The sequence below is a fragment of the Phragmites australis genome, chromosome 2 (assembly GCF_958298935.1).
Source record: "Phragmites australis chromosome 2, lpPhrAust1.1, whole genome shotgun sequence".
Classification (NCBI taxonomy): domain Eukaryota; kingdom Viridiplantae; phylum Streptophyta; class Magnoliopsida; order Poales; family Poaceae; genus Phragmites; species Phragmites australis.
Window position 1 is genome coordinate 40,367,766 of NC_084922.1, and position 26,019 is coordinate 40,393,784.

The 26,019-nt window shown below is 50.4% G+C and overlaps 2 protein-coding genes and 1 long non-coding RNA gene across 7 annotated transcripts; 2 read left to right on the forward strand and 1 right to left on the reverse strand.

Annotated features, from left to right (window-relative positions):
• Positions 1 to 9,660: 9,660 nt before the first annotated feature.
• On the forward strand, positions 9,661 to 14,405 carry LOC133908850 (double-stranded RNA-binding protein 1-like). Of its 2 annotated transcripts, XM_062351035.1 has the most exons (6): positions 9,661 to 10,139; positions 10,869 to 11,116; positions 11,816 to 12,035; positions 12,890 to 13,015; positions 13,390 to 13,974; positions 14,074 to 14,405. In XM_062351035.1, exons 1-6 carry the CDS (start codon positions 9,890 to 9,892, stop codon positions 14,091 to 14,093), a joined length of 1,449 nt encoding a protein of 482 aa, XP_062207019.1. In that variant the 5' UTR covers positions 9,661 to 9,889; the 3' UTR covers positions 14,094 to 14,405. The 2 variants fall into 2 exon arrangements, with proteins under 2 accessions (XP_062207019.1, XP_062207020.1); XM_062351036.1 differs by lacking the exon at positions 12,890 to 13,015.
• A 374-nt stretch (positions 14,406 to 14,779) lies between these two features.
• LOC133908849 (uncharacterized) lies at positions 14,780 to 24,418 on the forward strand. 4 transcript variants are annotated; one of them, XM_062351033.1, is made up of 12 exons: positions 15,027 to 15,168; positions 15,398 to 15,468; positions 15,967 to 16,261; positions 16,450 to 16,654; positions 16,915 to 17,005; positions 17,136 to 17,281; positions 21,104 to 21,347; positions 21,423 to 21,527; positions 22,046 to 22,228; positions 22,381 to 22,582; positions 23,413 to 23,896; positions 24,039 to 24,418. In XM_062351033.1, exons 3-12 carry the CDS (start codon positions 16,045 to 16,047, stop codon positions 24,169 to 24,171), a joined length of 2,010 nt encoding a protein of 669 aa, XP_062207017.1. In that variant the 5' UTR covers positions 15,027 to 15,168; positions 15,398 to 15,468; positions 15,967 to 16,044; the 3' UTR covers positions 24,172 to 24,418. The 4 variants fall into 4 exon arrangements, with proteins under 4 accessions (XP_062207018.1, XP_062207015.1, XP_062207017.1 ...); XM_062351031.1 differs by lacking the exons at positions 15,027 to 15,168; positions 15,398 to 15,468 and adding an exon at positions 14,784 to 15,000; XM_062351032.1 differs by lacking the exon at positions 15,398 to 15,468.
• On the reverse strand, positions 16,258 to 26,015 carry LOC133908851 (uncharacterized). Its single transcript, XR_009908274.1, has 3 exons — positions 25,798 to 26,015; positions 24,795 to 25,678; positions 16,258 to 16,497 (listed from the first exon to the last, which is right to left on the reverse strand). It is a non-coding gene; the product is annotated as an uncharacterized LOC133908851 (long non-coding RNA).
• Between the last annotated feature and the right edge of the window lie 4 nt (positions 26,016 to 26,019).

Below are 26,019 nucleotides of genomic sequence, written 5' to 3' on the forward strand. Positions count from 1 at the left end.
CGAGGCCTGAGCTCCGGACTACTCGAGCAGCTCGAGCGATAGGATTACCCAGGGCACCCGAGGACTCTGTAGTGCTCGGGGTCCTTAAAAGCGGACCGAACACCACGACCACCACAAAGGGCTTCGGTCAGACATTACCGCACACGCGGTACTCCTTTCTACAAACCGCTCTGTCGTTCTGGGAAAGAGTAGACACGCGGCAGGGTTTTGCGTGCGAGGAGACCACCTCGCCGAACAGATTAAAGCGCGAGAGCCCCCGAGAATGACTCGGGAACATAAACTTACTGAAAACAAACTTGTCTGAATATAACCACTCACCGGACAGCTGTCGGCCTTCTGGCCAACCGATCCAGGAGGGGTGTGCTTCCGAGCTCGGGTGCCCGGGGACTTGGTTCTTTCAACGGAGCGCCCGAGTGCCCAGAGGCATACGAGGCTCCCATGGTCGGGTGATCTCGACCACCCATGCCTAAGTGGTAGGACCACCCGAGGACCCTTGGGGCCGACCAGAGACCGGGGCATTGAAGCCCTCGCGGCCGAACTGCTCGCGATTGCCAGCCTGTGACTTAAGAGAAAATATAGAATTTCTTTGTCTGGTGCGCTCTGTTAGTGCGGTACTTGCTATAGACTGCTCTCGTTTTCGACCCGAGACCTCTTGAACACCCAAACCGGTGGACAAGAGCGGTCAGAGGCATAACCCAGAGGTCCTATGGTTTGGTGGTGCCCGGGTATGACAGACCAGACCGGGCACCGACAGCCCGCTCCGGGGGCCTGAGCTCCGGACTACTCGAGCAGCTCGAGCGATGGGATTACCCAGAGCACCCCGAAGCTCGGTAGTGCCCGGGAGCCTGCCACGACACCGAACACCACAGCCTACCATGCCGGACGTAAGTCAGCGGTGACTGCTCGCATGTATACCGATTGGGATTCTTTTATCAGCGAGGAAAATGAGAGAGCGAACTTTTTCTCGCACAACCGAGCACCTCACCAGACAGATTAAACATACGGAATCCAGGAAAATATTTCGACATAGCGATTGCTTATTGAATGTGCAATATTTACAAAGTTGGGTGACAGCGGCTTACCCAAGGGGCGGAGCCCTCGGACTGTTTTGGGCGGGGAGAAGCCCCCGGCCTTGCTGACCTGATCCGCGAGCACAACCATCTATGGGTAGAAGCGTCGGAGATGCTCGATGTTCCACGGATTCGGGAGTGGCTGTCCTTCCTCCATCGCCAACCTGAAAGAACCTGCCCGCGGGACCGCGATCACGGTGAAGGGACCTTCCCACACAGGGGACAGCTTATTCATTCCTTCGCGCGACTGGACGCGTCGGAGAACTAGGTCCCCCACCTCGAGAGACCGGGCCCGGACATGGCGCAGATGATAACGCCGCAGATTCTGCTGGTATCGAGCCGCCCGGACGGCGGCACGCCGCCGGCGCTCTTCCAGGTAGTCCACGTCGTCGCGCCTTTGCTGCTCCTGCTCACCCTCAGAGTATGCATGCACTCGAGGGGAGCCCAGAGTGAGCTCGGAGGGGAGGACTGCCTCGGCGCCATAGACGAGGAAGAACGGAGTCTCCCCGATGGCACGGCTTGGCGTAGTCCGGTTAGCCCACAGCACGGCTGGCAGCTCGTCCACCCATCCCTTCCCGTGCTTGGCGAGCACGTTATAGGTCCGGGTTTTGAGGCCCTTCAGTATCTCCGCGTTGGCGCGCTCGACCTGCCCGTTACTCCGAGGATGAGCGACGGAGGCGAAGCAGAGCTTGATGCCGAGGTCTTCGCAATAGTCCCCGAACAGGGCACTTGTGAATTGGGTGCCGTTGTCGGTGATGATCCGGTTCGGGACGCCAAAGCGGCTGGTGATACCGCGGATAAACTGGAGCACCGTGTTTTTGGTCACCTTGATGTCTGGGGCCGCCTCCGGCCACTTGGTGAACTTGTCGATGGCGACATATAGGTATGCATAGCCCCCGATTGCTCGGGGGAATGGACCCAGAATGTCCAAACCCCAGACCGCGAAAGGCCATGACAGGGGAATGGTATGAAGAGCCTGAGCTGGCTGGTGAATTTGCTTTGCGTGGAACTGGCACGCCCTACAGCGCTGAACCAGCTCGGAAGCATCCTGGAGAGCTGTAGGCCAGTAGAAACCTTACCGGAAGGCCTTCCCGACCAGCGTGCGGAACGATGAATGGCCACCGCACTCGCCCTCGTGGACCTCAGCGAGAAGATCGCCGCCTTCTGCCCGGGAGATGCATTTCAGGAGGACACCTCCTGCGCCACGCCGGTAGAGATCCCCATCTACTATGGCATAGCGTCTGGACTGCCGAGCAACTCTTTCGGCAGACGCCTCATCCCCGGGTAGGAACTTTTCTTTCAAGTACCCTCGGATGTCAGACATCCACGAGGCATCTTGAGAACATTCGGCGAGCGCAGCACACTCGCCGGACGGCGGCGCCCTGACGGGGCTTCCCACTGAGGGCACCGCCGGGGTCCCCTGAATTGAGTTCGAGGTTTCCCCTTCATCCTGTTCGGCAGGCAGGACGGAAGGCCGTGCGAGTCTTTCTTCAAAGACTCCGGCAGGGACGCGCGCACGTGAGGAGGCCAGGCGAGAGAGCTCGTCGGCCAGAGCGTTATCGCGGCGAGGAATGTGCCACAACTCCAGGCCATCGAAGCGCCTCTCGAGCTTCCTGACCGCAGCCACGTACGCCGCCATTTGAGGATCCGTGCACTGGTACTCCTTAGACACCTGGTTGACGACCAGTTGGGAGTCCCCTTTGACCAGGAGGCGACGAATCCCGAGCCCCACCGCAGCCCGGAGGCCGGCGATGAGACCTTCATACTCCGCCATGTTGTTGGATGCGCGGAACTGCAACTGCACGACGTACCGGAGCTCTTCACCCGTTGGGGAGGTGAGAACCACTCCGGCCCCTGTGCCTTTCAGCGAGAGGGAGCCGTCGAAGTGCATGACCCAGTACCCGGGCGCGTCGTGCCCGGGATAGGCAGAGATCTCTTCCGGGACGATGTAGGGAACGGGCGTCCACTCTGCCAAGAAGTCGGAGAGCGCCTGGCATTTGATTGCCTGGCGACTGACGAAGTGTAGGTCGAACTCTGCCAGCTCTACCGCCCATTTGACCACGCGCCCGGTGCCTTCCCGGTTCCGGAGAATGGGCCCCAGTGGATAAGTGGTAACCACCGAGACCTTGTGCGCCTGGAAGTAGTGGCGCAGCTTCCGGGAAGCGACGAGCACGGCATAGAGCAGCTTCTGCGCCTGGGGATATCTTGTCTTGGCTTCCCGGAGGACTTCACTGACAAAGTACACCGGTCGCTGCACCCGGCGAGCCCGGACGGCGGCTCCACCCGGGGGGCTGCCGCAGCCCCCAGGCTTGGCGGCACAGTCGGGGCTGGCCGGGCACTCGGGCTCGACTCCCTGGTTGGGAGGAGCAGTGTGCTCGGGCTCGACCCCTTGCCCAGGGGGAGCCGCGAGGACAGGTGAGTGGTCAGGGACCTCTGGGAACTGGGACCCAGCACCTGGTCCTGAACACTCGTCGCGCTCCACCACCAGCACTATGCTCATGACCTGAGGTGTGGCCGAAACGTAGAGCAGTAGGGGCTCACCTTGAGAGGGAGCCACTAGCACGGGTGGCGAAGTGAGGTACTTCTTTAGGTCGCGGAAGGCCTGCTCGGCCTCCGGCGTCCAGTCGAAACGACCGGTTTTCTTCAGAAGCTTGAAGAGGGGGAGCCCTCGCTCCCCGAGCTTGGAGATGAAGCGCCCGAGGGCTGCCATGCAGCCGGCGAGACGCTGAACCTCTTTGAGTCGAGCCGGGGGTCGCATCTGCTCGATGGCCCGGATCTTCTCTGGATTGACCTCGATTCCTCGGCCAGAAACCAAGAAACCAAGGAGCTTGCCCGCCGGCACCCCGAAGACACACTTCTCCGGGTTGAGCTTGAGGCGGGTAGTGCGGAGACTGTTGAAAGTCTCGGCAAGGTCCTCGAGCAAGGTGGCGCGGTCTCGGGTTTTGACCACGAGATCGTCGATGTAAGCTTCGACGTTGCGACCAACCTGCGAGTCAAGGGTAATGCGAATAGCACGCTGGAAGGAGGATCCAGCGTTGCGCAGGTCAAAAGGCATTGATATGTAGCAATAAGTCCCCACCGGAGTGGTAAAAGCAGTTTTTTCCTCGTCCCCTACGGCCATGCGGATCTGGTGATACCCAGAGTTTGCATCTAAAAAGCATAAAAGATCGCATCCCGCAGTTGCATCTATAATTTGATCAATGCGAGGTAAGGGGAAGGGATCTTTAGGGCAAGCCTTATTCAGGTCGGTGTAGTCCACGCACATGCGGAGCTTGCCGTTGGCCTTCGGGACGATGACTGGGTTGGCCAGCCAGTCGGGGTGGAGGACTTCTCGGATAAATCCGGCGTCGAGGAGCTTGCTGACCTGCTCGCGGATAAACTCCTGGCGCTCAGGCGCCTGCCGCCGGACCTTCTGCTTCACTGGGCGGGCATCCGGACGCACCGCCAAGTGATGCTCGATCACCTCCCTAGGGATCCCGGGCATGTCGGACGGTTGCCAGGTAAACACGTCTGCGTTAGCCCGGAGGAAGGTGACGAGCGCGCTTTCCTATTTGCTGCCCAGGTCACCGCCGATCCGGACGACCTGGGTAGCATCTTCGCCCACCACGACCTCCTTCGTTGGAACAGAGGCGTCGGCGGCGAGTCGGGGTTTGGATGAAGAGGGTCCCGGGCCCCCTGTAGAGCCATTGACCTCGGCCTGCGCTGAGACCAGAGCCATGTATGACTGTTCAGCGCAGGAGACGGCGCCGCCGGAGTCGGCGATCACGGAGATGGAGCCTGCGGGGCCGAGCATCTTAACCGTAAGGTATGCATAATGCACGGCCATCATAAACTTGGCGAGCGCCGGACGCCCGAGGATGGCGTTGTAGGGGAGAGGGAGCTCCGCGACGTCGAAGAGGACGCACTCCGTGCGGAAGTTGTCCCGGCTCCCGAACGTTACAGGCAACTCGACCTGCCCGAGGGGCAGGGAGTGCCCGGGGGTCACTCCACAGAAGGGGAGCGACGGCTTTAGGCGCCTGGAGGACACCTGCAGCTTCTCAAAAGCCTCCTTGGAGAGGAGGTTGAGGCCGGCACCACCGTCGATCAGCACTCTGCCGACCTTAACATTGCAGATAGTGGGGGACACTACTAGAGGTAGTCGCCCCACGGCTACAGTACTGGCGGGGTGATCAGCCATGCTGAACGTGATCGGAGCATCCGACCACCTCAGGGGCCTTGCGGCCTCCTCGCTCGGGGTTGCCGAGCACACCTCGCGTCGCATGACCTTGATGCCACGGCGCGAGCAAGGTGTGTAGGCGCCTCCGTCGATGAAGGCGACGGCGTGCTCGGGCTCCTGGAAGCCGAGCTCGGCGTTGTCGGGGGCGACCTCAGCATCGCCTCCTCCGCGGGACTCGTCGCGCTCCCTCTGGCGCTGCTCCACGAGTCCCTTGACCGTACGACATTCCGTGAGGTCGTGCCATCTGGTCTGGTGTATGAGACACCATTTACCTGGCTCGGGCCCCGTGGGAGCGGGGGCCCTTGCTGGAGCAGGAGCTCGGCCGGGGGCCGGGGCTCTTGCGGGAGCCGGTGCCCTAGCTGGTGCCGGGGCCCGCGTGGGCACGGAGGCCCGAGGAGGAGCCCTAGCAGGGGCCCTAGAGGGACGTCGGTCGACGCCCGGCCGGCGCTCTTGCCGGCGGTCGGGTTCTTGCGGCACCTTATGAGCAGGGACCTGGGTCGGCTCAACGGGGGCGGCCTCGCGCTTCGTTCTCTTCTTCTTTTCCCGCTTGTCGGAGCGGGAAGAACTTGGCTGGTCGGAGGCGGGGCGAGGAGCATGCCACGCCCTGGCCTCCGCAGCCTTGGCGCACTTATCGGCCAGTGCGAAGAGTTCCGCAGTGGTCTCGATCTCGTGTGTGCCTAGCTTTTCGAGCATCCGCTCGTCGCGGACGCCCTGCCGGAAAGCAACAAGAACAGCATGGGGGGGCCACTCGCAGAATAGTGTTGCGAACCTGGCTGAAGCGCTGTATAAAGCGTCGTAGCGTCTCCCCTTCCTGCTGTTGGATGGCGTGGAGGTCGCACTCCAAACCGGGGCGCGTAAACATGCCCTGAAAGTTGGCCTCAAACTGGTGGCACAGGTCATCCCAGGAGCTAATAGACCCTGGGGGTAAGTGCATAAGCCAAGAGCGGGCGGAGCCCCTCAAGGCAACATGAAAATAGTTTGCCATCACCTTTTCGCTGCCTCCGGCCGCTTAGACGGCCGTTGTGTAGATCTGGAGGAACTCGACGGGGTCGATGGACCCGTCGTACTTCTCCGGCAGCTCGGGGCGGAACTTGGAAGGCCACCTGACCTGGCGGAGCTCGGTGGTGAAGGCACGGCAGCCGGTGCCGTACCCCGCAGCACGAGTAGGGGTCTTCGGTGGCGAGTGGCGGCGAGCCGGGGATTCCCGGTGGCCTTGGGCCGGGAGAGAGGAAGCCTGGTCCTCTGCCCCGACCCCCTGCCGGGTCTCCCGCTGGCGCTCGAGAGTAACTCGGGCGTCCTCGTGGCCCCTCCGCTCGTCAAGGCGCAAGCGGAGGTCCCGGGCTTCGGACACGGCCAGGGGGACGGCACTCCGCCTGGAGGCCCCTCGGCCCGTGCGGGCGTTGCCCGTTGAGGAACCGGCTCTGGCGGCACCACGCTGGGAAATGGTGCGAGGACTCCCGGCCTGCACTTGGCGGCGAGCAGTGCCAACCAAAGCGACGACATCTTGTATCCACCGGCCTTCCGGAGTATTCGGCGTGGCCTGAACGGGCGGGTGCCTGAGGAGAGCATGCGCTGCAAGCAGCGCGCTCCCCGGGCCGGCCTCGCTGAAAGCGAGCCTACGCCGGGATGGCACCCGACGTGGTGCAGAGGCGGACCTGGCGGCCGGGGTCCCGACCTCTTGCTGGGGGTCAGAAAGTGCATCAGCAGCGGCGGCGGCTGCCCTGCTGGGCCCAGCGCCTTGATTCCCTTGAGCGGAAAAAACCGCGCACGTGGATAGCGGCTGCTGATGGAACGTAGCAGCGACTGGGCTCTCCCGAGCGTCGGGCAGCACTCCGTCACTGGAAGTGGAGCCGGAACGCTGGAGACGGTGCCCACCAGTCATCTTTTCCTGTGGAAAAAAGCAAACGAACAAATCCAGGGATATTCCCCCTACCTGGCGCGCCAGCTGTCGGAGGATGAACTCCTGTCGCAGGGATCCCGAGAGACCCTTTTTTAAAGATTCGGCCGGGGGTATGATCCTGAACGAGCTTGTCTGGGAAATAAATGGGAACGGAAATAAATGCAGTGGCTGGTGGTGGGAGATGATCGACCTAGTGCAAGAAAGATGGGTGCACCGGGATTTAGACAGGTTCGGGCCGCGCGGGGGTGTAACACCCTACTTCTGTGTGAGTGTTATATCTCTCCTTGAAGGGAATTCTTCAAGGATGTATCTGGTTACAGGGGTGAGCCGTCTACAGAGAGCTTGAGGCTCTCGTGTGCTTCTTGAGGGTTGTCGGGGCTTTCTTGCCTTGTTCACCTTGATTTTTCGGTCTCTTCTCTTGATCTCGTCCTGTCTAGCTTCGTCTGTCTCTTGGCTTCGCTCTCTTTCCTTTTATAGGCGAGCCGACCTCGACTTATCCAGAATGGGAAAGAGGGGGCACGAACGCCAAGGCGCCACGGAGAAAGGCGTCATCATTCCGTTTTGGCGAAGTGACAGGGGCGGTGGAAAAATGCGGCGTGCATCCGTCCACCCGCCACTGCGGATGTCCTCCGGCGTCATTAAGAGGGCTCACCGGGTAGCCACAGAGGTGCTCGGTGCGCCCACCCTGTCTTGTTCTTCTGTCAGGGCAGGGTGGCAGGCGGAGCGCTTCGATTTTGGCAACGCTATCCCGAGGCACCCGGGTGAAACCGGACGGGACCTGTGCATTTAATGGACCCACGCCCCCCTGCCAGAGCATGGCAGGATCTGACACTAGGGCGTGGGCAGCTGAGAATGTCAGGATATCAGGCCGCGCGTGCCTATTAAATGCGGTATTGGGCCTTTGACTGGCTGACACCTCGACGATGGGATCCCTTGGGTCGTCGGACGATCTTGCGCGAACCTTCGGGGAAATGAGTCCTCGGGGGCTGCCACGTGCAGCCCCGAGCACTCTCTCCCGAGCACTTGGGGGATATCTTCGGGGAACCGAGTCCTCGGGGGCTGCCATGTGCAGCCCCGAGCACTCTCTCCCGAGCACTTGGGGGAGACCTTCGGGGAACCGAGTCCTCGGGGGCTGCCACGTGCAGCCCCGAGCACTCTCTCTCGAGCACTTGGGGGAGACCTTCGGGGAACCGAGTCCTCGGGGGCTGTCACGTGCAGCCCCGAGCACTCTCTCCCGAGCACTTGGGGGAGACCTTCGGGGAACCGAGTCCTCGGGGGCTGCCACGTGCAGCCCCGAGCACTCTCTCTCGAGCACTCGGCTGTTTGGATCATCGGGGGACTACAGTACTCGGGGGTAGGCGAGAACCCTTCCGAGCACTTCGTTCCCGGTACTTGGACTCTGCGGATCATCGGGGAACTGGGGTGCTCGGGAACCAGAGGCGGCGGCCCCGAGCACCTTCTCCCGGGACTTAGCTTTTTCTTATCTCGCAGGGTGGACCTCGCGGGATGGTGACGCGTGGCGGACGGCCGGCCCGGTCTCGGGACTCAGGGACCCCTGGTTCCTGATACACCGACAGCGGCGATAAGCTAAGAGGGAGCCTCAGGGACACCTACACGCCACCTACGCAGACGTGAGAGGGAACTGGGAGGCTCACCGAGCGTAGGAATGACGACGGGCGGGGCGGCGGGCTGCGATTTGTCGAAGGGGCGGTGGCGGCGCTACTCGGCTACTGGCTCGGGCGGGCTCTCGTCGGGCTTCCGGCGATTGGACGGCGGCACAAGGATGGCGGCAAGGTCCTGAAGCTCCTTGGCAGCACGTGGTTGGTGGAGTGATGACGGCGAGGTCACGACGACGAAAATGGCGACGGCAGGAGCGTAGTGGCGAGGCAAAATGGGGAAGAAGTGCGAGAGAAGGACTGGTTGCGCTATTTATAGACAGGTGAGGGAGCACAGGGAGGTGGTGCGCGTGATGGCGTCATGGGGATGTCGGCGGTGAGGTGGCGGCCGGCGCCCACCTTATTCTCTGGGGTATGGGCTGCCTACGCCGGCCAAGCATGGGCGTGGGTGCTAAAGTCGCGCGTGCAGGGCATGAGAGGAGAGAGGGAGCGCGTAAGAGAGACAAGAGAGAGAGAGAGCGAGGAAGCGGAGGCTGGTCGGGCGCGCACGCGGGATATTTCCCGGAGAAACGAGAGCCGGGGGAGGCGTCGTCGCGCTGGAAGGGAAGAAGGAAGGAGAGGGAGGATGGCGCGCGGGCGGATGGGTGACGTGTGGTTCACGGACGGTTGAGCGGCACTCGGGGCGCAAACAAACGAGCTGGGCTACTCAGCGCAACAATCGGCCGGGTGGGTCGCCTGGCTGGGCCGTGTGGGAGGAAGAAAGAAGAAAGGAGAAGGCTGGTTGTTGGGCTGAGAAAGAGAGAGGGAAGAGAAAATTGGTCCGAGAGAAAAGAGAAGGAGAAAAGGGAAAGGGAAAAAAGAAACGTGAAGGGCAAGCGCAACGAAGAGGCAAGAAACGTGAAGGGCGAGCCAGGGAAGCGAGGGGAGGACGAGGACAGGGGAGAGACACCCAACACTCGCTCGTGAACCGAATCCAGCCCCTACCCAGGCCGTTCTCCATAGCCGAGACGAGAGGGGTCCTCCCCTCTTCCTCGGGGCCGAGAGAGCGGAAAGCCGGAGAGGCACGGCCCCGGTCCGATCGCGCGAAATGTACAAGTCGCGGCTGCAGGAGCTGTGCCAGCAGCGGCGGTGGGGGGCGCCGGTGTACGAGCACACCCGCGAGGGCCCCGACCACGTGCCCCTCTTCCGCGCCACCGTCGCCGTTAACGGCGCCGAGTTCCGCTCCCCGGACAACGGCGCGCGGTCCGCTAAGGAGGCGCACAACCTCGCCGCCATGGCCGCCTTCCAGCACCTCACCGCGCTTCCGGCCTCGCCCGCTCCCCCGCCCCCACCGCCCGGTGAGTTGCTTGCCTGGCTCCGTACGGTTTTGGGTGAAATTGGGCGGACGCGGTTTTTGTTCCTCGGATTTTTTTTTCTTTGGTTGAATCCGTCGGTCTAGGAACCCCAAGCTGCAATTTTTTCCCGGGCCGTGCTTTGCCTGGATGATCGGGTAGTGGCATTGGAGGATTTAGGTACCTTGGTTACCTGTACTATGAGTGCGCTATCAGATACTACATTTTATTGTTTCGATCTAGGGCCTCAACAGCGGTAGGACGGCGTCAATGTTTAACCCATTTGGCTAGCTCTCGAAATTCTTGTACCAAATGAAGAGTTGAGCTTATTTGGCTGTCGAAATGATTGCAGGTGAACTTTACTAGTGTTATTAGTGCAACAGAGGGAAATGATCCCCAGTTTCATATACTAGTACAGTGGGAGGAGTACAAAGCAGTAATTTAGGTAGATATACTCACCAGCAGGCTTTTTTCTTTGATTTGGTGATGGAGAGTTATTGCATTCGATTTTGCAAGGACTCCGTGAGATTCTTGTAGCTGGTTGACCTTGAAGATAAAAGTTGGTGATTGTATAATATCCCTGAAGCAGTTATTATATATACGTTCCTGCACTGATTATATATTTTCACTTTCATGTTATAAAGGCTCTTTTGTATGCCACTCGAAAGGTTTTGGCTGTTCTTTCACTTGTGCTTTTTCTTTATTTATCATGTTCACTTTTTTTGTTTATTGTAGACATTCAACTTCCTTCCAAGAATCAGTTGCAAATTTATGCTCAGAAACGAGGCAAACAGCTGCCTTTGTATCGCACCATTCAGGAAGGTCCACCTCATGCACCTCTGTTCAAGTCAATAGTGACCATAGATGGGCGAACATTCGAGAGTCCGGAATACTGTCACACATTGAAGGAGGCCGAAACTGCTGCTGCACAAGTTGCTCTGATGTCCTTACCTCTAGAAGCAAGTCCACCAAAGCAATCAACGGTTGGTCCATTTCTTCTTATGGAGCATTTAGTTACCACCACTTCACCTATTTACGATTACTAATCCACTCTTCAACATTTGTTTCTATTATCATTGCACTTTTTAGCTCATGTTTCACCAATGAAATAAGAGTAGAATGGTACCGTAAGTGAATCAACAACACTAACTTAAATGTCCAATACATTGGGGACCAGCGACGTTTTTATCTATCTAATAAAGTGAATTGTAAAATGAGAAAATTACTTGTACATAGAACAGTTTCCGGGAACAATTGTTAAACTGTCGTCTTTTAGCAAACCAAAATGATTGTCATTCCTGAAGCAACGTCCACCTGTGTGACAAATATAACAATAGCATTAAGCCCTAAAAATTAACTCCAAACTGCCATGGTTATCAAATTGCAGGACTGTTAGCTTTGCTGTTGCAGGTACCTGTTAACTAACCATCTGAAGCAAGGTTCATCGGAACCAGATAACGGTTTGCAAACAAACTTGGTCATGCTTTGTTATGTAACTTTTCAGACCCGGAATGCCTAAACCTCCTTGATTTCTTTGTACGGTTGCATAGGGCCTAGCCTCTAGGCATCTTACTCTATATGTTTATATCCCAAACATTTTGTTCAGCAAAATGTTAGTATTCTAGAGAATCTGGTAAACTTGGTAATCTTAATTTTTTGATGGACTATTCTACCTTTTATAGGTTCCATCTCTGTCGTATAAGAATCTTCTACAAGAAATAGCTCAGAAAGAAGGCTTTCCCTTGCCTGTCTACAAAACAACTTCAGATATCTCAAATAATTCTGGTACATTCGAATCAACTGTGGAAATCCAAGGTACAATTTTTCAGGGAGAGCCAGGGAACACTAAGAAGCAAGCAGAGATGAATGTTGCTAAGGTTGCTTTTCAACATTTCAAAGACAGTAAGTCATTAAACTACCAAAATAATTACGTTTATACCATGAACAAATTTGCCCACTGTAGCAAAATTTGTAAGTATCTGTTCCGTTCATTATTTTGGAAAATGGAAGTTTTTCTGTTTTGAAAATTACATTCCTATTGATTTTCAACGCGTAGCTCTGTCAATTATTGTTTCGATACCCCTATTTGCTCGATGTCTGTTATACCAGTACCACTCTATGTATACTAATGTTGCTCTGATATGCATCAATGGAATATCAGATTATTTTCCTTTATAAAAGGGGAAAATTCTCAACATGAACCAATTCTCAGCAATCCCTCAATAAGGCCTGGCCCAAAAGCAGAAGACTCTTGAAACTAAAGGCTATACATCAACATAATATCAACTGAGATTTTACTCGTATTATATATGAGCTACTTTAAAAAATTTATAATTTACTATTTTTTATATGTTTTCAATATGTATAGCCGTATAACTAATTTTTAGGAAACAATTGTATCGACATATCACTGTATCGTATGTGTATCAGTGCATCCTTGATTATGGAACTCCTAGTCTCAGTAGCAGTATTGATCTGGTCTGTCTAAATTCCATATAAGACATTCCCTATAGGCTACATTGTTAAAGACTTGTGTAGTTGTATAAGATCTAAGGAGATTGACAAACTTGCTAATGCCTTCCTTGGTTATGATTTTTCAATACTGTGTTTGGTTGTAGATTTTTGGCTTCTATTTTGAGTTTTTTGTTTTTGGAAAAAAACAATCGCCCGTGTCCTCCCTTCTCCTTTTCTCCATCAATGCACCACTTCTCTTGGAATTGTTGGGCTCCCTGACCAACAATTTTTGTGCCTTTCAGGGGAAAAAGGCTTTGTTTCTTCCACTGTTCTTGGAGGATCACACATGCAAAGAACCCAGAACCTATCCGTTGAACAAGAGATCATGATCATAGAGCCTGATTTTTCAGTGCCCGGTGCATCAACTAGTGAGTTTTCTGGCTACCTTCCTTTTTCCTTTTTCTCTGCAAACTACTACTTCAAGTACTTGAAATGGGCATGAACAACATTAGACTTTAGTATAGGGCTTCTTCTAAATGAGCTCTGGTCCATATTCCTGTTTAAGAATGTGATCTTCAGATTCCAGTACAAGCACCCAAACAAAGTTCAAATTTGCCTTGGTGAAGTCTTGGCTCGTTTTAGTTTTTTCTGCATCGATTGTCCATCATATTATGTATCACATGTTTACATACTACAGTCTGTGCAAGGTTCTGTTGCGTGTATTTGCTCTCTGATGATTGCGGTTTTTCTATGTGTATATATCTTGATTTCGATTGATCCACTCATGGTCTGGTCATTGCAGTAAATGACGATTCTCGCTCACTTGGCTCCGCTAACCCCCTATCTGATACCAACAAAACTCAATCTCTGGATGAAAGTACCCGGTCTAGTGAGTTGAAAGTGGGCAAACTGCCCCTCCCAGAGCCAAGCACAGAAGTTCAAGTGATGGACTCGTCTCTGAAACTTGAAAAACAGCCCCTTCCAGCGCCAAGCACAGAAGTTGAAGTAATGGACTCATCTCTGGAAGTTGACAAACTTCCCCTTCCAGAGCCAAGCACAGAAGTTGAAGTAATAAATTCGTCTCAAGAAGCTGACAAACCGTCCATTCCAGAGCCAAGCACAGAAGTTGAAGTAATGGACTCGTCTCTGGAACATGCATCGAATGTGGATGATTGCTCACCCCCCATAGCCTCAACCCATACTCCTGGTCTTGCCATGACAACAACAGCGCCCGTTAGCTCCGATGGATGCGGTTGCTACATGTTAACTAACCGAATCCAAGTCTACCCACGCCATCCTGACATGGTTATACCGAAAGATGCAACCATGCTTCCCATCAGCGACGATGCATGGGTGGCAGTCAGCCTACCTTACTCCAACCATGGAGGTATTCTGAACTCCACAATGTGATTTTACTGGAAATCCAGGATCCATTGTTATGTGCTTGATCTCCACTGAAGCTATTCTCTGTGTTATCCAAATGCAGGTAGCAGGACTACCGCGTAGGAACATTAGAGCAGACAAGGAAAATGGACCAATGCTTTTGTGATGTTGTATGTAACAAGACCGCCATTCGCTGCGACGTCTGTGATGTGGAGACTGATGTAACTCCTATTGTATCTGGCTGAAGCTTTCTTTATTCATATTATGTGGAATAGGATTTTTTTTTTTTTTTTTTTTTTTTTTTGGTGATGTGGAGACTGATTATGGCTGAAGCTACTTGCTCAACTATGCGAGCGAAACCTAAGTTGCACTTCTATCAGGCTGCCAGATTATATAACAACTCGGAAATAAAAGACCAGAACTTTAATGGGACCATCCGCAGCATCCGTCCTGATCAAAAATAATTCTTTGGTGCTTCCTGGTTGATTTCATTGTTTTCTTGTTACCTTCTGAAATGCTGGTATGCCTTTGAGCAACCGGATCCTCTGCAGTACGGCATGCTGTTGCGAGTTTTTCTTGGTTCGCTCTGTTCTGCGTCCTTACTGTTCTTTGCTCAACCCTTCCACACACTGTTTCGGCCAGAGTTCTTCGTCGCTAATTACGCATTTCGACCCGTTTGGGAGCAGGAAATTTCCCCTATTCCTGATGCGTAAATTCTCTTGTGAAATGCTTGCATTGTCGTTGAATCCCAGATGTTCAGTAGTTGCGAACTCAGATGGGAAATGATCGTGGTGACGTATGTGCCAGCCTACCGCCGTCAAGGGACGACCCCGGAAGATTCCTACCGACACCTCACCTACGAAGCGCGGCGCAGTGACCACAGCCGCTCTCACTCTCTCTCTCTCTCTCGGCCTGGCCGGAGCGTGCGTGTGTGTACGAGGGACGTTGAGTGACGTTGAGTGAGCTCAGCTCCCAGTCGCAATCCGGAGCAGACGCCGACCACACCACCCTTCGTCTCCTCTTCTCCACGGTAAGGGCAACCCCCCCCCCCCCCCCCAACTTTACTCTTCCGCCTTGCTTGCAAGCTGACCACCAGTCCACCCCTACTTGATGCTGCTGCTGCGCTCATCTCCTTTTGGATGAGTTCTTGTACTCCGCGAGAGAGGATTCCGCGGTGCTGTTTCTTTTGCAACAACAGGTGTGGAACTAGGATCTCCAGGGGAAATCGGGTAGATCATTTGGGTCGATTCCGCTCATCCTGGGCTACGGGGTCATTGTTTATAAGACCGACGGGGATGTGCTTGACTTCGGCATGATTGTTTTTTACTTTCTGGGTCCCTTCTGGGTCCTGACTCCTGAGAGACATTGACCTGATGTGTTAGTTTATTGGAATTCCTAATTTATTTTTATATTTTGGTTTTTCCAAGGGCTGCTTCTTGAGCACACACGACTGAGTAGTGCCGTCAGTTTGGTCTCTTCTCTTTTCCCCTTGCTGAGGGTTAGTGACTTTGTTCTCGCCGTACGAATTCGAATTCTATTATTTTACCTGCTTGAGACGGTTCTCATTCAGTCATGTCAAATGTACTTTGCATAGTGATAGTTGGATCTGGAAATGGCACTTGTATGGACAGTAATAGAGATTCTGAAACTTGATATGTGAATATATTTGTGCCGCGAAACCTTTCTTTTATGAATTAGTTACCATACAAAGTGAAGAAATTGGAATTTCTACCGTAAATTTTTCCTCAAGAAGCTATGGTCATCCTATGTTTTGAATTGTAGTGTAAAGTACCACAGCAGACACAATGTGTCTTCTATTTCCTTGTAGAAAACTAGTGGGGAGGTACCTTACCTTATGACCTAAATAGATCATGTCTCAAAGCTCATTTGCTGTGTCCCTCAAAAGAATCTGTTTACTCTGTTCATACTCTTGCACTTTCTTGTTTGAGATCTGCCAGCTGATTTTAACTTCTCTCATCTCTAACTTTCATTTAAGGCATCTTGAACGTTGGAGCCTCAGAGATCAAGACCATCAGGTCAAACTATCCAAAGAAACTTTTAGAAATTTTCAGACATGACACGCTCCAATGTTTCATGGGCATGCCTTCTACTGTTATGTTTTGCTTCGATGGGAGATGCAGAGCACATGAAGTACAAGGATCCAAAGCAGCCTATCAACACTAGAATCAAGGATCTTATTGGTAGGATGACGCTTGCTGAAAAAATTGGCCAAATGACGCAGATAGAACGCCAGGTTGCATCTGCAGATGTCATGAAAAAGTACTTCATAGGTAAGTTCTAAATAAGCTCGTGTAAATGCACATGAATCTTACAGGGGAGTCTTGCATATGGATTGTTGTTTGGGAGATAGAAACAAATTAAACCAATAGCACTCTGCAGCTAAAGCTATCATTGTGCCATCGTCATATCCAAATCTGTGGTTATGCAGCTTCTAATGCCAAACTTTCGTGTTCTCTAGGTAGCATCTTAAGTGGTGGTGGAAGTGTTCCTTCTCCTCAGGCCAGTCCTGCAATTTGGGTGAACATGGTTAATGAATTCCAGAAAGGTGCCTTGTCAACACGTCTAGGAATTCCTATGATTTATGGGATTGATGCTGTTCATGGTAATAACAATGTCTACAATGCCACTTTATTCCCTCACAATATTGGGCTTGGAGCTACAAGGTACGTCTCTGATAATCGACATCTACATGATACATGTTTAACATTCTACATGCTTCCTAGAAGGCCACACTTTTATTATGATTTTCATAAGTCGGTTTAAAATAAAATGGTACTTTTTGTGTTGCTCTCAAGCTGGCCAAAAGGTTCTATAAGCAATTCATATCTATTTGGCAACATAAACGTGTTTCTCGTTAGCAGGCAGATCATGCAATGTGTAGTCTTGATCATCATCATCATCTTTATATTTCTTGTGTTTTTAGGGATCCTGACCTCATAAAGAGGATTGGTGAAGCAACTGCTCTTGAAGTACGAGCAACAGGCATTACATATACTTTTGCTCCATGTATTGCAGTAAGCACAAACACATTGTTTTGTTGCTTCTACTATGCATTTGATGAAGCATGTTGCATAAGTATAATAGTATATTCTTGTTTCACTAGAGTTTATATTGATCAGAAATTATTCTTATAGCTTGGTTTAGGTTTGCAGAGATCCAAGGTGGGGTCGATGCTATGAGAGCTACAGTGAAGATCACAAGGTTGTCCAGCAGATGACAGATATTATCCTTGGTCTGCAGGGAGAGATCCCAGTCAATCATACCAAGGGAGTTCCATATGTAGCTGGGAAGTAAGATATTCCTTTCTCAATGGTGATACAAATGGTGTGGTAGATGTAAGCCAATATGTAAGGCATCTGCATCTTGATCAAAGTAATACTTCGAAACTAAGAAGCTATTTCTACAAGTCATTTGCATCTTGATCAAAGTAGTACTTTGAAACTAATAAGCTATTTCTACAAAACATTTGCATCTTGATCAAAGTAATAGTTTCCAAGGCATCTGCATCTTGATCAAAGTATTCCTTTTTTCCGACAAATCAACGGGGGGCAAAGATCGCTCACCTGAACGACATTTCCATTAGCGAAAATTTAATGATGGGAGTACATTTTTGCGTTGGACGCACACCACGCTAGGATGGGATCGGTGTCGAGGCGATTGGGAGCCTGGTGGATCCACAGCTTGAGGTGATCCATGGTGGCCTAGGCAATCTCCTGCGTGGACAGGCCCACGCCGTCGAAAACCATCTTATTGCGGCTTTTCAAGTCCACCCATAGCAGCAATAGAATCGCAGTGTGGATGGGGCCAGGCGGGAGAGCGGGGTCCTATGACAGGATGTTGATCAAAGTATCCACACCGGAGAGAGCAAATAGCTCGGCATCAGAAGTCAGCAAGGCGGGGATAGTCAGCGAAGAGATGGTCCATGTCCTCCAGAGCTGCGGGGCAGAAGAGGCAAAGCTCAGTGTCAAGGCAACCATTGCGATGCAGGAAGGCTCGAGTCCCAAGTGTTTCCCACGGCAGAGGACCCAAAAGAAGACTCGCACCTTGCTGGGGCAAAGTTGGCCCAATTGACATCGTCAGGGGGGAGGGGGGCATGTAGAAGGATGAATATATTGCAATGGATGATTTATACGAGCCTCGTGGCTGTTTATACAGAGTACATGGTGGTTTCGTTCTCAAACAATCCTAGAAATAAGATGGAAATTAGTCCTACCCTAACGCTGGATACTTACCATATACTATTACATCCCCTTGCAGTTATAGTGTGAGCATCGCAGATGCTCAGACTGGAGTGGAAACCGACGATTTGCTCAGATGATGATAGCCATTTTATTGCTAAGGTAGCCAAGAGCGAGGTGTGATCGTAACCGTGGAGGAGATTGCAAGCCCAAAGCACCAACACGAGCACACGCGTGCACAAAGTTAGGTTGATTTGCCCAAGGACCTCGGCTGACGGTGGCAGCGACCTCGATGGGGCGGTGGTGGTGGCCTGAAGGTGTCAGAGGAAGACGCTAACTCGGAGTGATAGCTGGTGTGGTGACGAGGACGAGCAGCGTGGGGTGGAGTCACTGCTCGAAGAGGCGGCAACCCCAGCGCTGATGGCACGACCACGAGCGCCGATGTTGCGGCCTAGGAGGGCTTGCATCCTCGTTCTTAGTGGTGCGAGGCTCGTGCTCGTAGGCGACAGGTTGACGATGATGATCCGGCGTGATGACGACATGTAGGTGGGGCGCTCGGAAGGCCGCGAAGGAGCCGTGCCGACAAGCGTGCTGTCGGAGAAGAGGCGCCAGAGAGGTCGAAGCTGAGGCAGTGAAGTCCGGAGATGAGGAATGTCGATGGGTTGGCAAGGCGACACAAATCGATCTATGATCGTAAAAGGTAGAGAAAACCCGATCTGAAGATGATCGGGAAAAACTCGTAAATGGTGGCCGATCTATGGATCGGCAACATGAACACTAATCTATGAGTTGCACTGCCCCCGGGAGAAATTGTGGAGATCAAATCATCTCAAAGAGGTGGCGCGACGAAAATTGTGGAGGCGACGGCTCAGGAAAGTCGTCGGCCTGGTACCATGTAGAAGGATGAATATATTGCAATGGATGATTTATATTGAGCCTCGTAGGCTGTTTATATAGAGTACACGGTGGCTTGGATCTCAAGCAATCCTAGAGATAAGATGAAAACTAATCCTACCCTACCATAACAATTGGATCCTTACCATATACTCTAACACCGCATATATAGAGCTCTTACATGTTAGGATAGCAACTTGTATTCCATAGAAGCCATAAGTCAATATATATATGTATTAGTGAGCAATATGCAAAGAGCCCCTTATAGCATAGGGATATTACACATGCACAATAAAACACAATGTATCTCTAACACACTCAAACTCATGGGGGATCAACCACACTGAGTTTGGAGAGATAGGAACTATGTTGAGATGTACTTTGTGCCCTCATAAAGAAATTAGTCAACAGAAACTCTAAAGGAACATACTAAAGAGCAATAATCGCGTTATGTACCTGTGTCCGTGTGTAAGAAGCATCAACACCAATATGTTTGGTGAGCTTATAGTGGGTTAGTGTCTCAGCGTCCTTTTGATCTTGTTCACTCTAATGTTTGGGGTTTGGCTCACTTCGTTTTGAAAGGGGGTCATAGCTATTATATTATCTTTATAGATGATTTCTCTCGTCACACTTGGATTTATTGCATGTTTTCTCGTAGCAATGTGCTATCTATATATAAGCGTTTTGTCACTATGATTCGCACTCAGTTTGACACTCCTATTCATGTTTTTCAAGTTGGTTATGCTGGCGAATTTCTTTCTGAAAAAAGTGGTGATGGCAAGAGGGCAAGGAAGTAGGGGCGTGCGACAGCGAGAGCGTAAATGAGTAGCGGCGAGCGACGGCGAGAGCGTAAATGAGTAGCGGCGAGCGACGACGAGAATGCAAAAGAAAAGTGAAATGTGCTTTTTTTTCTAACGAACGCCTCTGTTTGTAGTCGCTGGATCTACTGTGACAGCCAGATCTATTGTGGCAGCCTCTTGTTGTAGATCCGGTGGTTGCCGCTGCAGTTCAGGCGTCTTTTAAAAATATAGTCGCAAACGGCGTCGCCGGCGTGAGCGGCAACGGGTTTGGCGGGAGACAACAGGACAAGCGGCGGAGAGGCACAACCGAGTGATGCGCAAGATTGACGCAAAGGAGTCCCTGCGGGGCGCAACACCAACAGAGAACAGCGCCGTGTGAGGAGTCGGACGGCAGGGCCGGCAGGCACAACAACGCGTGGGGAGTCGAAAGGCAGCGGGGATGACCGGATCGGTCAAAACCGGTGGGGAAAGAAGCGGATCCAGCGTGGGAGAGCCGGATCCGGGTGAGAGAAAGACGGATTTGGCCGGAGGAGAGCCAGATCCGGACGGGAATGGAGGAGAGGCTAGATTGGGATGAGTTGTTGTGTCCCTAAAAGAAAACCTAGCTCTAATACCATGGTAGGAATAGCCACTTGTATTTTAAGGAGGTCATAGGCCAGTATATATACATGAACATGTGAGCAATATGCAAAAAGCCTATTATAGCATGGGGATATTACACAAGCACAATAAAAGACAATATATTTCTAACAGTACGGAACGTCGACGAGGCCCCTAGGAGCATGAAGCACCAATCGTGTTGATCACTGAAGCGGAGAGAGGACAGTTGGCCAGCTAGACCCTCGAGCTCATATGCCGCTGCTCATCCAGGGGCACACCGCGAGGTTCAGCATCCGCGACAGTGATGTCGGGTGCAGGCAATGTGAGAACAGAGTGGGCAGTGCGGTGTCCAGCTGTCGTGCCAAAACGATGTGCTGATCCCATCAACCAACTCCACACCAGTGAGCCACCGATACAGTGTGAGGAGGCGCTTGAAGCCCCTCCAGTTGGGGCTGTCGGGCACGGTGCATCAAAGTATTCCTTGGTCTGCCTTGATGGGCTCTCTATCAGTAACACTATTTCTACAACAAACCTTACCTTCTCTTTTGTGAAAATTTGTCGGAAACAATCAGTATTAATATTCTGCAGTGTGAAAGAGTTTTCTATCGTTTTATTACACCTCAGCTTATGGCTTTTACAGGGATAAAGTTGCTGCTTGTGCTAAACACTTTGTTGGTGATGGTGGAACTCATAATGGAATCAACGAGAATAACACAATCACTGATGAACATGGGCTGCTAAGCGTTCACATGCCACCATATTATGACTCAATTATAAAGGGTGTCGCTACTATTATGGTGTCATACTCAAGCTTGAATGGTGTAAAGATGCATGCCAACTGTGATCTAGTCACTGGCTACCTGAAATCCAAACTGCATTTTAGAGTTAGTAATAATCTGCAACTTAGACTACATTACTTTGTGATCTAGTACTTACTTTTGCATACTTGCCGATTGCAGGGTTTTGTGATATCAGACTGGCTAGGAATAGACCGTATCACATCACCTCCCGGTGCGAACTATACTTACTCTGTGCAAGCTGGAATAAATGCTGGGATTGATATGGTATGAGAAAATGATTGCTTACTTTTGTGCTAGCTACTGTGTACATGTTTATTTAGCTTCTACTGAAAATAGGTTCAACTGCCCATGACACATCCTGCTGCTTTTTTTTTTAGGGATCATCCTGCTGCTTTTGATATGGACTTCTGCATATTTCTTGTTTATATCATTTCTTATATTTGAGATCCGTTCATTTAACATGAATGACCAGCTTGATCTTCATAGTTCAGCTTTGAGTTGAGGAAGGTTTAGATTAATTTGTTTTAACACCTATATTTTAGTGCTGCGACTGTAAGTGAATAATACCTAGCAGACAGTGATAACTCTGGTGTGTAATCAAAATAATTCGATTAAAACTTGTGAACTTCTGATGCCTTAATTTTTTGTAGAAGCTTTTGTTGGCCTTCCATTTTCAACCAAAATAATGTGCATATAATGGTCGTAATACTTTGTGCTGAAATAAATGAAATATTCTTTTCCACCTATTTTTCTTTAAAAACTTTTTTTCAACTCGATTCCAGGTCATGGTGCCATACAATTACACTGATTACATTGATGATTTGACATCTCTTGTTGACAAGGGTATCATCAATATAAGCAGAATTGATGATGCCGTGAGGCGTATCCTTCGAGTCAAATTTACGATGGGCCTGTTCGAGAACCCTTTAGCTGATCTTAGCTTTGCAGATCAGCTTGGAAAGAAGGTTGGTAAGCTAATAGCATGTTGTATTTTACTTGCACGTTTTGCACAATGACTTCTCAAGTTACATGTTGATAAAAACATCGCTTTTCATGTATGGCTAGGTTGGAATTCCTTGTAGATCAATCTAGTAACTGTGTAACCAAATTTACACAGGAGCACAGGGAATTGGCTAGAGAAGCTGTTCGGAAATCACTTGTTCTTTTAAAAAACGGGAACTCTCCCAATCAGCAATTCCTACCTCTCCCAAAGAAAGCTAGAAGGATCCTTGTAGCTGGAAGTCATGCTAGCAATTTGGGCTACCAGTGTGGTGGATGGTCAATTCAATGGATGGGGGGCAGTGGAGATATCACAACTGGTATCTGCATTTTAATATACATTTGATTCTTTTTTATTTCAGTGGAGACCATGCAGGTGTTCAATTACATGGAGAACTATATTTATGCACATGTTATTTTAGATTCTATCTGCACATGGAATACACTGAATTGCCAAGTGAACTTGCCAGGATGCAGTGCAGTTATTTTACATACAGCTAGGTACATTGATATCACTTAATAACACGGCTTAAAGCATCATTTGCATGTTAGAAGATAGTATTTGTTATGGGCAGGAGATCAAAGCTTGCTATTTAATTAGGAGATAAGCTTGGAAGGAGTTGGATTTGATTTGGTTAGGAGATAAGTTTGATTTGGTTTCCAATTTAATAGGAGATAAGTTTGATAAGTTAGGATTTGGAGTTGATTTAGGATTGTAATTTCCCCTCTCTATGTAAAGGGGTAGCCGTGCATCATTGTAATCAAGCAATAGGAATTAATCTAAGTCTCCCCAATCTATGATCTAATTCCTCCCCTAGCAGCCGACATCGGCCGGCTGTCCTCCATGTTTATCCGTTATGATCCTAACAGTATTCCTAACTGCAAATGTTAGAAGCTAGATAAGCATATTCATATTTCAGAGTTCAGACACGTTGAAACGAGTCCTTCATTTCCTGCCTTTGAGATAAGAAAATGACAGTGACACTATTGCTCTACCTAACTAACATGATTCCTGACTGGAGACTTAAAATAGGATCAACTTCCTGATGCACTATGCTGAATTGTGTTTTTTGAGGTAGCCCTTATTGAAGTACCTAAAGCGACAATCTCTACTATATTTTTTATTGTTGTGATTCAATATCCTGTGCAGGGACAACAATTCTCGATGCCATTAAGTCCACTGTTGCTGATTCAACACCTGTCGTCTACTCAGAGAACCCTGATGACAGCTTCATGAAGCATAATGACTTCTCATTCGCTATTGTTGTCGTTGGCGAGCCACCATATGCTGAAACAGTAGGTGATAGCACTGACCTCACTATACTAGACCCTGGTCCAGACACGATCAGAACTGTGTGTTCTGCAGTTAAATGTGCAGTGGTTATCGTCTCCGGTCGTCCCGTTGTGATTGAACCATATGTTCCATTGATGGAAGCGCTTGTTGCTGCTTGGCTTCCTGGCACGGAAGGTCAGGGTGTCGCCGATGTACTTTTTGGGGACTATAACTTCACTGGAAAGCTCCCACGTACCTGGTTCAGATCTGTCGACCAGCTGCCCATGAATGTAGGAGACCCACACTACGATCCACTCTACCCTTTCGGCTTCGGTTTGACAATAAATTCGTCATTGCCAGGGTAAGCAACTTAAATATAGTTGAAAAACAATGATAAGACCGGTGCAAACTTTTTTTTTTTGTTTGGAAACAATTTGAATAACACCTGACATTTCTGTCTTTTTTGTTTCCCACTTGACGGGTCATCTTGTTTGTTGTTTCAGGTTCTCTGGTGCTGACAGTCTCGGAGGTAAGAAGCAAAGAGCGTTATATGTTGTGCTGTGTTCGCTACTGTCATTGGTAGTGATCAGTGATTTGGGCATAGGCGTATTTCAAGGCCTAGCTGCCCTTTTGTAGCCATAGTATGATTAGCCGTGTCTAGTGTTACAATTGTTGTCTTGTTACCTCGGAAATATCTTTTGTTTGGGAAATGTTGCCTTGTTGGTTATCTCTGCAAAATGCGTTGCCAGCCATCGATCATTCTGCTATTTCATCAAACTATCTTTGGTTTTTGTATTGCTTTTTTTTTTTTTTGTGCACCTAGCGATGACAGCAGGTAAACGTGGAGGATAAATACATCAATCAGGCATTTTTGCATGGTCAATCGTCTAGGAAAGTTACTGCAATGTCTATCGGAAAATACTAATGCAGCAAGTGACAGCTCTGATAGAAACATGACCGAATGTGTTCCAACATGGTCACTAGCCCCTATAGTCATAGCCTAGAAACATGGCCGAATGTGTTCCAACACGGTCACTAGCCCCTATGGTCATAGCCTTATAGATGTAGGGTTCTTTTGGAACGTAGTATTAAAAAAACGCAGAAATATGATAGGGTAATAGGTGAAAAACAGATCGAGAAACGTATGAATTGTATGAGATGTATGGTTTGGAATGCAGGAATAGTATAACACAGGAAATCAACTAATAAGAAATGCAAATATGAGACTATATTTTATGGAAGTATAATAGAGTACTTACATTAGTGAACTTCTGCTGGTATTATATTTTGTTATGATCTAACATTTTTCTTTGAGGAAACCGGTATGGATCAAAAAGAAGAAAAAAGAATTCCCTGTGCTGGTCTGTTGGCCTACATCATTCTTATCCCTTCCTTTGTGTACATAGTTCGTTTTTCTTCCTATCCACTCCTTTCTCTCTCTCTCTCTCTTCACCACAACTCGAGCTGGCGGGCTCTCGGTAAGTGGCTGGCGAGCAGTGAGCGGCGGGCCAAGGTGCGGGTGCAGAGCGCTCGATCTGCTGCAGCACTAGCCTACGGTGCTCCTTCGGCAAATTGAGACTCCGGTCCTCCCTCGTCGAGTCGCCGTTGACTGCCTATATAACTCCTGTTGTTGTTGCTTCTTTAGCAGTGCCTAATGACGACCAATTTGCCTCCATCCTACGCGAGCCAACCAAAAAAAGAGATCCGAGTGGATTGTTAGTTTCCTGCAGTTTTCCTGTGAAAGTTGAAAGATAGGGAAGTTTCTTGTGTTTTTCCCTCGATCGTTTCCTATGAACCAAAGGGCTCTACAGTACCCATTCCAGAGGACTGTGAATTCCTACGTTTTTCCTTTGAAAATCCTGTGAACCAAAGGGGGCCGTGAAGGTCTAAAGTATACCACGCGAAAGGCAGTGAGACTCCCACTCTTGTCCATCCAATCTCTCCTTACAGGTCATCATATTATTAGGGAAGTCATATTCAGCATATCAAGGCAAGACGTTCTAGCTTAGAAAAGATAGCATAAACTTCAAGTAGTGCGGTTGTCCCTGTAGACTTCTTGTATTCTGGCTTGAGCTCATATGTCCCTTGATTTGGCCCTCGCTTGTTGTAGACAGAGATCGTTCAGTATTTCCTTTAGAAATTTCTGCATAGAATCAAGCACTGACAATTGATAAGCAATAACTTTGATATCAGAAATGCAGTAATTGTGATAGGAAACTGATGCTTCTCTTGAGCAGAATCAGGAAAAGGTGAGGAAAATACCTTAGGTTGGTCGGTTTCTTGCATTAGCTGCTTCAGTGACCAATTCAACTGCCTCTCAAAAAGCTTGAGTAGGATCTTTTCCAGCTCCCCGCGATCCATTCATGTTCTTTTCATATCAGAAGGTTTTGGTGGTAATGACGTCTTGTCCTGACAAACAAAAATATTACAAGGAATGATACCCTTTATCATCTGCATGGTCATGGGAAAACCGGATGAAATATT